The sequence below is a fragment of the Clupea harengus genome, chromosome 11, assembly GCF_900700415.2.
Source record: "Clupea harengus chromosome 11, Ch_v2.0.2, whole genome shotgun sequence".
Classification (NCBI taxonomy): Eukaryota; Metazoa; Chordata; class Actinopteri; order Clupeiformes; family Clupeidae; genus Clupea; species Clupea harengus.
Window position 1 is genome coordinate 27259670 of NC_045162.1, and position 12500 is coordinate 27272169.

The 12500-nt window shown below is 48.1% G+C and overlaps 1 protein-coding gene across 1 annotated transcript in view; it reads right to left on the reverse strand.

Moving 5' to 3' along the window:
• LOC105893959 (neural-cadherin-like) overlaps nt 1–12500 on the reverse strand; it is a 141036-nt gene that overhangs the window by 32610 nt on the left and 95926 nt on the right. Inside the window, exons 12-14 of the mRNA XM_031576959.1 lie at nt 11067–11234; nt 2712–2961; nt 164–291 (exon numbers count right to left, since the gene is read on the reverse strand). Of these exons, the coding sequence (XP_031432819.1) occupies nt 164–291; nt 2712–2961; nt 11067–11234 (546 nt within the window). The remainder of the gene's footprint in view (nt 1–163; nt 292–2711; nt 2962–11066; nt 11235–12500) is intronic.

Sequence of the window (12500 nt, forward strand, 5' to 3'; positions counted from 1 at the left end):
AGTACAATGTCATTCTTTCAGTGTTCATTCAAGTGAAAACAGGTGGTTACTGCAGCCAAACTTCAGCAAGAATAAAGACTACTGGAATAAACTGGGGAAAAAAACCATATAGACCCTAAAGCTCTGAGCAGAGATACATTGGAGTTTGATTTGAGACCCAGACCTGGCCGTGCAGTCCGGAGTCCAGGTCCGAGGCAGACACCTGGGCAACAGACGTCCCAACCTCTGCCCCCTCTGGCACAGTGGCCTCATAGTTGGAGGACATGAAGAAAGGCACATTGTCATTCACATCTGTGGAGAGAGAGAGAGAGAGAGAGAGAGACAGAGAGAGAGAGACAGAAAGAGAGAGTGAGTGAGTGAGACGACATTAGAGATTTAATAGAGATATAAATATTGAGGGAATGGGAAGAGAGATAGAGGGAGACAGACAGACAGACAGAGAGACAGACAGACAAAGAGAGACAGAGCATTAAGAAAGAGCATGAGAGAGATAACCAGGGATTTCATGATAAAGAGAACAGGACAAAGACACAGTGGAAGGGAACCAGAGGGGCGGGACCCAAAACAGCCTAATTCAGGGCCAGAACAATGGATCACAATTAAGCATGGAGGATAATTCAAATCAGGATCATTAAAAAACATAAAAGCCCCATCTCCCCTTTCGTCCTTCCCCTGATGTGCACTGCCCTGCAGTGAGTCGTGAAGAACACGCATACGTGTGGATTTGCGTTGAAGAGGGCTTCAACGGGCCGAAAAAAAGAAGAGTAGGTAGAAGAAGGAAAAAAAAAGAGAGATTGCAGGTTCCATCTGAGGGTTGAGCGAGTGCGCACGCCGGGGAGGTGGCCTGCCGGGCTCCCAGTGGCCCGTTGATTACGCCGTGCCGGTAACGAGCTTCCCAGGGCTTTTGTCTTCCCTTTCATTACGCTTCAATCTCCTCTCGCCCCTTAATTAATGCTGGTGCCTCGTCTCGAGTGTTTGTGTGTGTGTGTGTGTGTGTGTGTGTGTGTGTGTGTGTGTGTGTGTGTGTGTGTGTGTGTGTGTGTGTGTGTGTGTGTGTGTGTGTGTGTGTGTGTGTGTATGTGTGTGTGTGTGTGTGTGTGCCTCGGCTCAGAGAGAGAAAGCCTCTTCAGCCATTCCTCCAACCTGCTTCGCCCAGCTTCGCCTCTGCTCTCACCGCCCCCGCCTCGCTGCTCACACACACACACACACACACACACACACACACACACACACCACTCCACCCTACCCACCACACACTCATGTGACAAAACACCGTACACACACACGCATCCCACTCTACCTTACCCAGCTCGAACTCATCAGGCAAAACACCACACACACCTATGCACACAAACACCCACACTTGTTAGACAAAACAACCACAAACACACACACACACACACACACGTCTGACAAAGCACCACAAACATACACACACACACACACACGTCTGACAAAACACCACAAACATACACACACACACACACACGTCTGACAAAGCACCACAAACATACACACACACACACACGTCTGACAAAGCACCACAAACATACACACACACACACATGTCTGACAAAACACCACAAACACACACAGACACACACACAGACACACACACACACACACGTCTGACAAAACACCACAAACACACACACACACACATCTGACAAAACACCACAAACATACACACACTCTCACACGTCTGACAAAACACCACAAACACACACACACACACACACACACACACACACACACACTCACACCTTTGACAAAACACCACAAACACAAACACACACACAGACCAAACAAAGAGGTGCTCGGAAAACTCTAATGGACATGTCAGTGCTGCCTTGATTTCTAACCCAGCTGAGGGAAGGAGGGCTTGGACTGCTGTCAGGGCTTGCAGACACCAGCCGCTGACTCACGGGTCAGGTGTGCCTGCTCCAACGCAGAGGAAGAAGGCTCCCTCTGTTGGGGGGTTTTCAAGCTTGTATGTTTGTGCAACAGCAACAACAACAACAACCATCAAAAAAAGTGTGAGATCCAGCAGAAGTAAAGCCCAAGGAGATGAAGGGAACATGAAGGGGGGCAGAGAAGAAGATTAAAGGAGGGGAAACAAGATGTGTGCAGAGGAGATGAGAGGACGGAGGGAAGAGGACGGAGGTGCTGAGGAGCAGACAGACGAGGTGAGGAGGGCTCAGGAGGAGGAGGGAGGAGTGGAGGAGGAGAGGTAGGCAAGAGGGGAAAGGGGAAAAGGGAGAGATTTGGAGAGTCGAAACTAAAAGAAACTAGTGCAGACGAGATGAAAGCAGAGGATAGGAGAGCAAAGCAAAGGAGAAAAAAGGAACAGGCCAGCAGTGGAGTAGATGGGATGAGAGGACAGGAGAGAAGAGGAAGAGGAGAAGAGATCACAGCTGAGTAGAGGGAGCTAGAACTTCAGATAGCAGCTGGTTTTGGCAAGCGTCTGGGCTGCATGGAGTCATACAAGACCCAGATGATACCGGGACTAAAACCAGCAGGCGCTCTGAGGAAAATAATGAAGACATACCCTGGTGAGGACCAGGACAAAAACAACAGAGAAGAGAGGACCACAGGGAAGGGAGGTGTGAGAAGGAAGAAGGGATGGTGATGATAGAATAGTGGAGGTATAGCCTAGAGAGCGGAGTCGGAGATCAAAGGAGAAGGAGGCAGTCGGGTGTCGTGCGTCTCACCGGTGAGGTTGACATAGACGGTGGTGAAGGACGCCAGGGGCACGGCCGCCACGTTCTGAGCGCGCACACGCAGGATGAAGAAGCGCGTGCTCTCGTAGTCCAGCGGCTCCGCCACCAGGATGGACGCAGAGCCGTCCCCGCGGTTGGGCTTCAGGTAGAACCGAACCGGCATGTTGGTCTCTGGAACCTGGCCCTCCTCCAGGTTGTAGGTCACCCTGGGGTCCCCGAGAGGCGAGGTGGCTTTTATGGTCTGTGAGGAGGGAGAGAGGGAGGAGAGCGAGAGAGGGGAAGGAGAGTTAGCATGGCACCCCCCCATAAAGCCCTGCAGACGGTGCATTTCTCCTCAAGTCGATGCCATTGATGTTTGACCTATTGGTGAAGTAATCTGTGAATCCCTGTGATGTGCGTGTGCATGTGTGTATGTTTGAGAGCAGTCGTGTGTGTGTGTGTGTGTGTGTGTGTGTGTGTGTGTGTGTGTGTGTGTGTGTGTGTGTGTGTGCATGTGTGTATGTTTGAGAGCAATCGTGTGTGTGTATGTGTGTGTGTGTGTGTGTGTGTGTGTGTGTGTGTGTGTGTGTGCATGTGCGTATGTTTGAGAGCAGTCATGTGTGTGTGTGTGTGTGCGTATGTTTGAGAGCAGTCATGTGTGTGTGTGTGTGTGAGTGTGTGTGTGTGTGTGTGTGTGTGTGTGTGTGTGTGTGTGTGTGTGTGTGTGTGTGTGTGTGTGTGCATGTGCGTATGTTTGAGAGCAGTCATGTGTGTGTGTGTGTGTGTGTGTGTGTGTGCATGTGCGTATGTTTGAGAGCAGTCATGTGTGTGTGTGTGTGTGTGTGTGTGTGTTTGAGAGCAATCGTGTGTGTGTGTGTGTGTGTGTGTGTGTGTGTGTGTGTGTGTGTGTGTGCGTGTGTGTGTGTGTGTGTTTCTAAGTGTTCTTGTCAGTCTTTATGTTTGTGTGTTTTGGTAAGTGTGGCTGTCTGCTGATGCATCGAAACGGACGTGTTTATGAGGACATTTGCATACTCATGCGAGTGTAACTGAGTCTTGGCAAGGCATAATTGAGTGAAAACTACTGGGACAAGCCATAATTGTTCTGGGAGTAGACTACTTCTCCCCCTTCTTGTTTTCTTTTCCAAGGGGCATTAAGGAAAAAGCGGCAATGACTCCGGAAAAAAAAATGCACCTTTAGCCAAACCTTGCTAAGGAATAATTAGCATTATTTGTGAAAGGGCATCCTAAATCAGCACAACCGCCAGTCATGCCTGTGCTGACTCCAGCGCATGAATACATTAGACACACTTCGCCTGCGATCCATCTCAGTGGCTATTGAACTGATATTGACACTTATAGAGTCCCTTCCTAGCAGGAATAGTCTCCAGACTCACTCCTGATCAAAGCGTTTTTCTCTCCCGGTATGTGGCTTTCTTGAGACAGCCTGAGAGAGGGGGAGTTAGGCAGAGGCACCTAGGGAGAATACATCACTGAGGTTGAGATAGACTGAGAAAGACTGAAGTGGGCTGCAGTTAATGTGGAGAATTGTTGAGGCCAAATGGCATACTTTCATACCAAAAAAGAACTGAAGCATATTCAAGGCAATATGTTTGTGTAAGGGCTGTCAATGAATTGGATTGAATAGATGATGGAGTGGTTCAATTCACACGTTTGGTCAATAAAAGAGTGATTTGCTTCGTAATATGACTATAAAGACAAAAATGTTATTTTACATCACGCAAAAAATGTAAACATGACTGCAAATACATTTAAATTGGTGACAACACACATTTCATATAAAATGGATGTCCATTGACACCTAGTCATTTGGTATTAAGAACTTCATTTTTGGACCAACAGATGGAACAACTCTCCATTCTCCAACTCGTCAGTGGAGTCAATTTTTTTTTATTTAACCTTTATTTAACCAGGAGAAAACCCATTGAGATTAAGAATTCTCTTTTTCAATGACATAGGGGAATGATATCACTGCTGCACACACCTGGCTGCAGAGAGCTCTCTCCAATGGAATTTCACACGCTGCGTCACGCCTTTTTATGTACCCCTGCTGCTAGCAGTGTGATGCTCAGGCAAGAGAGAAACACCTGGGAGATATTTCACCCTCAGCACAAACTCAGTAGGAGACTAAGGCTCATAACTCTTCAAAAAAGCAGCTCAGAATAGGCATCAAGCAGCCTCCAGGCTCAAAGACGAGCGCTACGCTCATGAACATGTTGGCTCACTGTAACCGACAGCTGCATCCTCTCTTGGAAGCCTAAGCCCTGGCTATCCATCTCCTCCCGGAGTATCACGCGCCATCCTTGCGATTTATTTCCCTTCGCCGCCCAACTTCACTGACGACAGAGCAGATTAAACAAGACAACGGCGCTGTGACACAGAGGAGAGGCTGGGGAAAGGCCAACACAACACAGACTACCACTTCAGGGAGAAAACAGACTGTTTTAACGGCGTTTCCACGCCTTACATGGCCATCTTGGGACGATGCAGAAATGTAAGTGATTGGTCAAGTATGATGACGATAGGGGGAGACTAAACATTACTGAGAAAAAGAAGAGATATGGACAGAGGCAAGGACACGTAAAGACGAAAAGGAAAAGCCGGAGAGATACAGCAGAAAATACACAGACAGATCTATACGCAGAGTAGAGGGAAGGGACAGAGACAAATATACAACACAAGAAAGAAAGAAAGAAAGAAAAAGAAAAAAAGAAAGGAAAAAAGCGGTGTAGTGCTCAGGAGCAGCGGAGTAACGAGAGTTCAGTGGGTCGTGGCTGATGCACTCGCTCGCTCGCTCGCTCGCTCGCTCGCTCGGCTGTCAAGGTTGTGGTTCTGCGGCGCAGCGGAGCGGTCTGCCGAGTTTCCCGCGGCCCACGGAACATCAGCCTTAAAAGCCCCCCATCACCTGCTCTAATGACTGGGGCCTTTCAGCTGGGAGTCGACCCAGGTCAGCCTGACCCGCTTCACCCCCTGAGCTGCCTGCCTGCCTGCCTGCCGCAGGATGTCTGCCTGATCGCCCGGCCCGGCTCAAGCCCTAGAGAAAATTGCATTGCTGTGCGCTAACGATCCAATGCTAAGACCACTGGCAGATTAGAGGAGGCTAAAACAATTGTGCCTGTCCATCTTCAATAGTCAATCTGATTGAGAGAGATAGTCACAGGGAACACAAAACGACATAAACACAACACAAAAACAAGCGCACAGACAAACAATTAAACTACACGCGAATGGGCCTGGTATGTGTGTACAACTAAACACTTTGACGCATACAGCAAAAAGGATCTGCTCTGCCACTGTTAGAGGAAAACTCACGAATACTACTCAAGAATAAAACACAAACACACACGCACTCACTCACAATCTCTGAGACACAGAAAAGAAAAACATTTAAGCCGCCACTCTGCGTAGGTCATCCACCGTTTCTTCTGCATGGCCTGCCCCAGAGGAGGCGCAGGGAAGTGGGGGTACCAGCTGGCTGATTCGACACCGAAAAGCTCTCAGACATCAGTTTCCGTCTCAGTGGAGGACGCTCCTGCCTCCTGCTCCCTCCGTTCCATCTCAGGGATACGGCCTCCCTCCCTCGCTCCTTCTCTCCCTCAGCGCTTTTTCAAACTTCTCCTCCTTTCCTTCACCCCCCCCCCCCCCCCCCCCCACCACCACCACCACCACCCCTCACTTTTGTCAGAGACTCTTTGAAATATTCATAATGGCACTGGTTCATTTGAATAATTAATTTTGATTAGCTGCGGAGAAATACAAACTTGCCCGACCCCCGAAACCCACCTGATTACTGATCTGCCCCCTCAGACACACACCCTCCTTGTTCTTCCCTCGACCTCCCACCCCTCCATGAATGTGTTAGGGGGCAGCGTGTTGCGGCCCGGGCTTGATGAGAATGATCGGCCCATTATCTGGCATCCGTGCGCCAGAACAAGGCCTCTTAATTACTTCCTCAAGGTTGCAATTACTGCATTTGGAAATTTGCTAATTATCATTCTTTGAGATAATTCCACAATGAGCTGACTGATATTTCAATTTTTAATTAGGGAGACAGGGAGAGAGAGAGGGAGATAGATGGATGAGGGAACAGAAGCGAGATGAGAGAAAAAAGTACGACAGAGAGGGAGAGAGAGAGAGAGAGGGAGAGAGAGAGAGAGAGAGAGAGAGAGAGAGAGGGAAGAGAGAGAGAGAGAGAGAGAGAGGGAGGGAGGGAGAGAGAGAGAGAGAGAGAGGGGGAGAGAGAGAGAGAGGGAGGGAGAGAGAGAGAGAGAGAGAGGGAGAATGGAGGAGAAAAAAGAAAGGAGAGATGAATAGGAACACTCAGCGAACAACAAGGCAGCTCAGTGTTGCTAATGAATGCATTATACTGTTTAACAAGCCTAATTTGTATTTAGAGTTCTAAGGATGAATTGCTGTGGTGAAGGCTCCCAATGCACAGAACAGATTTGAGCAGGCAGTTGCTACAGCTACGCCACACCAGGGAGTAAATACTGTACTTATGGCGAAGGGGGGAAAGAGTGTGCTGTAATTGTTCTGAAGTGCTTTGTTGATCAAGTTTTATTATCAGGAACACGAGTGTGTTCTTGTGTGTGGGAGGATGCGTATGTGTGTGTGTGTGTGTGTGTGTGTGTGTGTGTGTGTGTGTGTGTGTGTGTGTGTGTGTGTGTGTGTGTGTGTGTGTGTGTGTGTGTGTGTGTGTGTGTGTGTGAGATTGTGTTTGAGAGAGCGAGAAAGAAAGGAAGACGGGTGGGTGGTGTGGTGGTGGAGGGAGAGGGGGGCATCATGTTGTTTTCCTAATGACTTCAGTCAACCGTTAAAAGTGAACTGTGAAATGCTCGGCAAATTAAAATGTGGCTGACTGCCTCCATGACCCTCCGTGACAACTATTTTGAAGCCTTTACAAAGCTGGCCTTTCACTGGGAATAAAATGTGGGTATATTTGTGCGGCATTCATCTTGGAGGTAAGCCGAGACAAAGCACAGCATGGTACAACTCAATACGCCTCACAATGAACAAAAATGGAGAGATGATTGCTGTCAGGAGTCGCACCAGAAGGCAGTTTAAATGGGAACTACCGACCCTACAGAAATGAATTTCAGTCACACTGGGGGAAAGAGCATGTAGATGGAAGACAGAGAAAGAATTGAAAACTGACCTCTGAATTATGAGCGCATAAAATTCACCTTTAGAATAGTACATACAATAACATCAGTGGGAAATAAATGTTCTGAGAATGGGAACGATAAACTATGGGAGAGAAAGACAGTGAGGCAATAGAAATCTGAATGAAAAGTTTGTAAAAAACGAACTTTACCAATGCATATTCTCTAAGCGCTCTGAACACCATATTAGTTCTTCAAAACAGGAATGAATTCATGAATTGCTATAAAGGGGCCAATAAACTCTATAAGGCCTCCACAAAGAACCCTATATCTGAGGTTTATAATCAGGATCTTCCTCTGGGCATAGTTGCAATATCTTTCAGAGTACGAGACTGCACTCGTATTCTCTAGACATGAAAAAGAGGCGACAAGCCCTATAATCACCCTGTGCCACTGGTCTCCTCAAGACTCACCTGTAGTCAACAGAGCCTTCTGAAACACAGATGTGCCTCTGTGCTGAGCACAAACACAGGCTCCCATACCAACAGTAATATATGACAAACTATGTTGACACTCTGTATACTCTGTATAGACACATGAAATAGTCCTCCTGGGCTGCAGACAAATGTCAACATCTGCTTAATAATGAAGGTGATGAACAATACACATCAGCAGGCTCCACCATGGCCCAATCACTCACTCACATTCACACACACACACGAGAGAGAGAGAGAGAGAGTGAGAGAGAGAGAGAGGAGAGAGAGAGAGTGAGAGAGAGAGAGAGAGAGACAGAGAGAGAGAGAGAGAGAGAGTGAGAGAGAGAGAGAGAGAGAGACAGAGAGAGAGAGAGAGAAAGAGAGAGAGAGACAGAGAGAGAGAGAGAGAGAGATATGCCTGAAGAATAAGAACCAATAAATTATTTCAGTGAACAACTAGTGGCCCATTTAAGATCTTAAGAAGCAGCCAGAGTTGCATTAAAGTCTTCAGAAGGCTGATTCTGTGTGTCTGTGTTAGCGTTGGAGTGTGTGTGTGTGTGTGAGTGTCTGTGAGTGTGAGTCTCTGAGTGTGTGTACGTGCGTGGGCGTCTGAGTGTGTGTGTGGGTGTGTGTGGGTGGGTGCATAAACATCCCTCCTCATCAGACTGCCCGCCTCTCAGCGCTCAGGGCTGATTAAACAACAGGGCCTCATCTCCGTGCCCATCCTCTCTCTCTCTCTGCTTATCCCTCTCTCTTTTTCGATCCCACTCTCTCTCCATCCCTCTCTTTCTTTCTCTCAAGCACCTCATTGATATGGAGATTCGCCACGCATCCCACGGCCTGCATCCCGCGGACACACGCTGCTCAGCGTAATTAACAGACCATATTAGCACTGCTAAATTTGAACAACAATCTACCTCAGTAATTAGGCCTGGAGAGAAGGAGAGAAGAGAGGAGAGGAGAGGATAGGAGAGGAGGGAGAGCAAAGGAGAGGAGAGAGGAGAGGAGAGGAGAGGAGAGGAGAGGAGAGGAGAGGGTTTGCTTCGTGACAATCTCAGAGACTGTGGAAAGGGCCTGAAAGGGTTGTGCAAGGAACTGTAGCAGGACAGAGAGATGGTTCTGACTGAGGCAAATGAGGGCGCTCTGACAAAAGCACCCTCACTGCGCACACGGAGACCCAGGTGTGGATGAACCCTCCATTACGACAGTCATTCACACAGAGAAAGCAAGAGGAGAACCTTTGTAAGAACAGACGGGAGAACATTTCCTCTCAGAAAATGCTATTACCTCAAACGCCTTGCCCATATGGGCTTGACATTGTAGCACCCTCACAGAAGTGTTTGCTTGATTGAGCAGTGGCCTTGCAAGTACACCAAACAACCACTTCTTTAACTGATTCCCATGGACTGTGACTTTCTTTGAACACTCTGTATTGAGCAACCTTGATCTGAAAGGGTAGAGAAGGTTCAATGTCTGTACAGGTAAGAAGAAAGAAGACATTCTTCCCCATGTAACATCACAGCAGCTCTCACAGCTTTTTCTCTGACTATATGGAAAGTACTAAATCATCACCTTTCTCCCCCCACCCCCACCCCCACCCCCCAGTGTTTGCCCGTGTGCAAACATGAAAAGGAAGCGGGAACCACTCGGGGCCAGGTGGCGAGGCGATGTTTCAGACAGAGTCAGGTAAATACAGGCAGGGCTTGTATGCTCTGCAAAATATTTGGCAGCATTAGCAAAAAGCAGATGAGAGAAGGGAAATACAGAGAAAAAGAAAGAGAGAGCGTGGCGGCGGGGGGGAACTTCCAGCAATTCTCCTCTTGGCTTTCTATTCCTGATGAATCGGCAAAGAGAGAAACAGAAAGAGAGAGAGAGATGGAGGGAGCGAGCGAGCGAGCGAGGCAGATAACTCGTGTTCCTCTCCATGTGAATGAATGAGGAATGGAGAAACATGCTGAAGTGCAGACGGCCCCTGCAGTGGGTTTCAGGGCTTCTCAGTCATTCACAGTCTGAGGGGAAGAGGGAGGTGAGGAGGAGAGCTACGCTAGCCATGAGCACAGTCAGGAGAGAAATATGCTAATCCAACACGCAAACCCGCAGAGGTGTCTCAAACCATACTTTGTAAAGTTCTTATCATCTAAATCACTCTGACACTTCATCTGACCACAGGCTCAAAGCTCCAACTTCACACAAAAAAAAGCAACGCTAAGGTGAATGTGTATGCTAAATTCTCATGTGTTCCATTGGTGCTGCAGCTCTGCAAATTAGCCCACAATCACTACAGCCATTCGACACACCACTATCTTAACAGCAAGAGGACAAATTCCAGGTAACACAGACACAAAGACCCAACATTTTACATTTACAGCCATTCATTCATCACTTAGTTCGCTGAACAGGCTACATACAGAGCTTCACTCGCTGCTAAAGCACTTTTTGTCTGCGTGGAAGCAGCGACATCAGCAAACAAGTTCACCGCCTTTAGACCCTACAGGGCAAGCATATGAGCATGGGTTTGAGGCCAACAGGGGTCACCTGCATTACGCTCTGCATGAAGAGAATATGTCTGTTGGTATATAAATATTTCCATGCGTCTAAGCGTGGGTGTAAAAATATGTGTGTTTCTGTGACTGTGTGTGTGTGTGTATGTGTGCATACATTCACGCTGGTGTGTACTCTTAAATATATATGTGCACACACTGTTGTGTATGCATGAAGATGCACGATTGCACATGGCCGTGTTTTATGCCTTGTTGTGTTTGTGCACTCACCACTATCTTCGAGTCCCTGACGGTGTTCTCTGGGATGGTGACCAGGTACTCGGGCTGCTCCCACTGTGGAGGCTGGTTGTGGACGTTGGTGATGGTGACGCTAAGGTCCACCCAGCTGCTTCGGTTGCCCCCATCAGTGGCGATGATCTTCTGGGTGATCCGCGACGTCTGGACAAGGAAGAGGAGGAAGAGGAGGAGGAAGGAAGGAAGGAAGGGGACATGGAGGTAACAGGAGAAGCATAGGGGGAGAAAGAACAAAGAGATTAAAGGTTACGAGTTGGCACAGCCTCATGTTTACCTGTACATTCAATCCCATCTCCACCCCTCTAAGTCGCCATGGCTGAGTTCCGATGCCACCAAGCGAGCCGCCAACACCAGCGCTCAGACAGTGAGCAAGACGCTTCAGCAACACCAGCGGATTGAAATGAAAAGAGTGCTGAAAGTGGACATTTGAAAAGTTCCACTGATTTAAAAAAAAAAGAACAAACGTCTCCGGAGAAGAAAGGGAAAAGACATTCCTAGGCGGAAGAAGAGTCAGCAATATTCGTCGCAAAAAAATGTATGGAATGAGGAGACTTCAGAGGTACACTGCGTCGCGACAAGAGAGAGAGAGAGAGAACAAGAGAGAGAGAGAGGGAGAGAAAGACAGATTTATCCTCAATGCCGCTACATATTTTGCCTCTTAATTTGACTTTCAAGGCCGAGGCCGCGGAGAACAAAGACAGGCCTACCCTTGTGCTACATATTCCATGTGCAGTTTCATTAAAATCACCACTGTTCCATTAATAATGGAACCACTTTTGAAGTTGAGTCAGCACTACAAAAGAACTTTGTTGAACTGGCTCCAAAATATGACTTTGTTTTTTTTTTTCTCTCCTTCTCCCTGGTTCAGGTCAGCCAGTGGAATATTACGCTTGAGAAAGGGAAAGAGAGATTGAAAGGAAGAGATTTGAGGGGGCGGGGAAGTTGATGTGTATGTATTAGTGTGCATATGTACATGTGGGTGTGTGTGTGTGTGTGTGTGTGTGTATGTCAGTGTGTGTTTGTGTGTGTGTGAGTGTGTGTGTGTGTCTGTGTGTGTATGTCAGTGTGTGTGTGTGTGTGTGTGTGTTGCGGGGCAAAATCGCCTGTTTGAAGGTAGGGTGAATAACTCCGGCTGACATCTCCTGGCTTCTCGGGTGTGATGCCTTCTGACAAATGTGAGGCAGTGTGACAGGCCGCGGTGTACACACACACACACACACACACACACAACCACACACACACACACACACAACCACACACACACACACACACACAGATACACACACACACACACATGAGACAAATGTGTGACAGTGTGACAGTGTGACAGGCCGCGGTGTAATGAATAGCCTGCTGCAGACCTGAGCCCACCTTGGTGACCCATGCCAAGCTAATTAGCGTGCTAAAGCC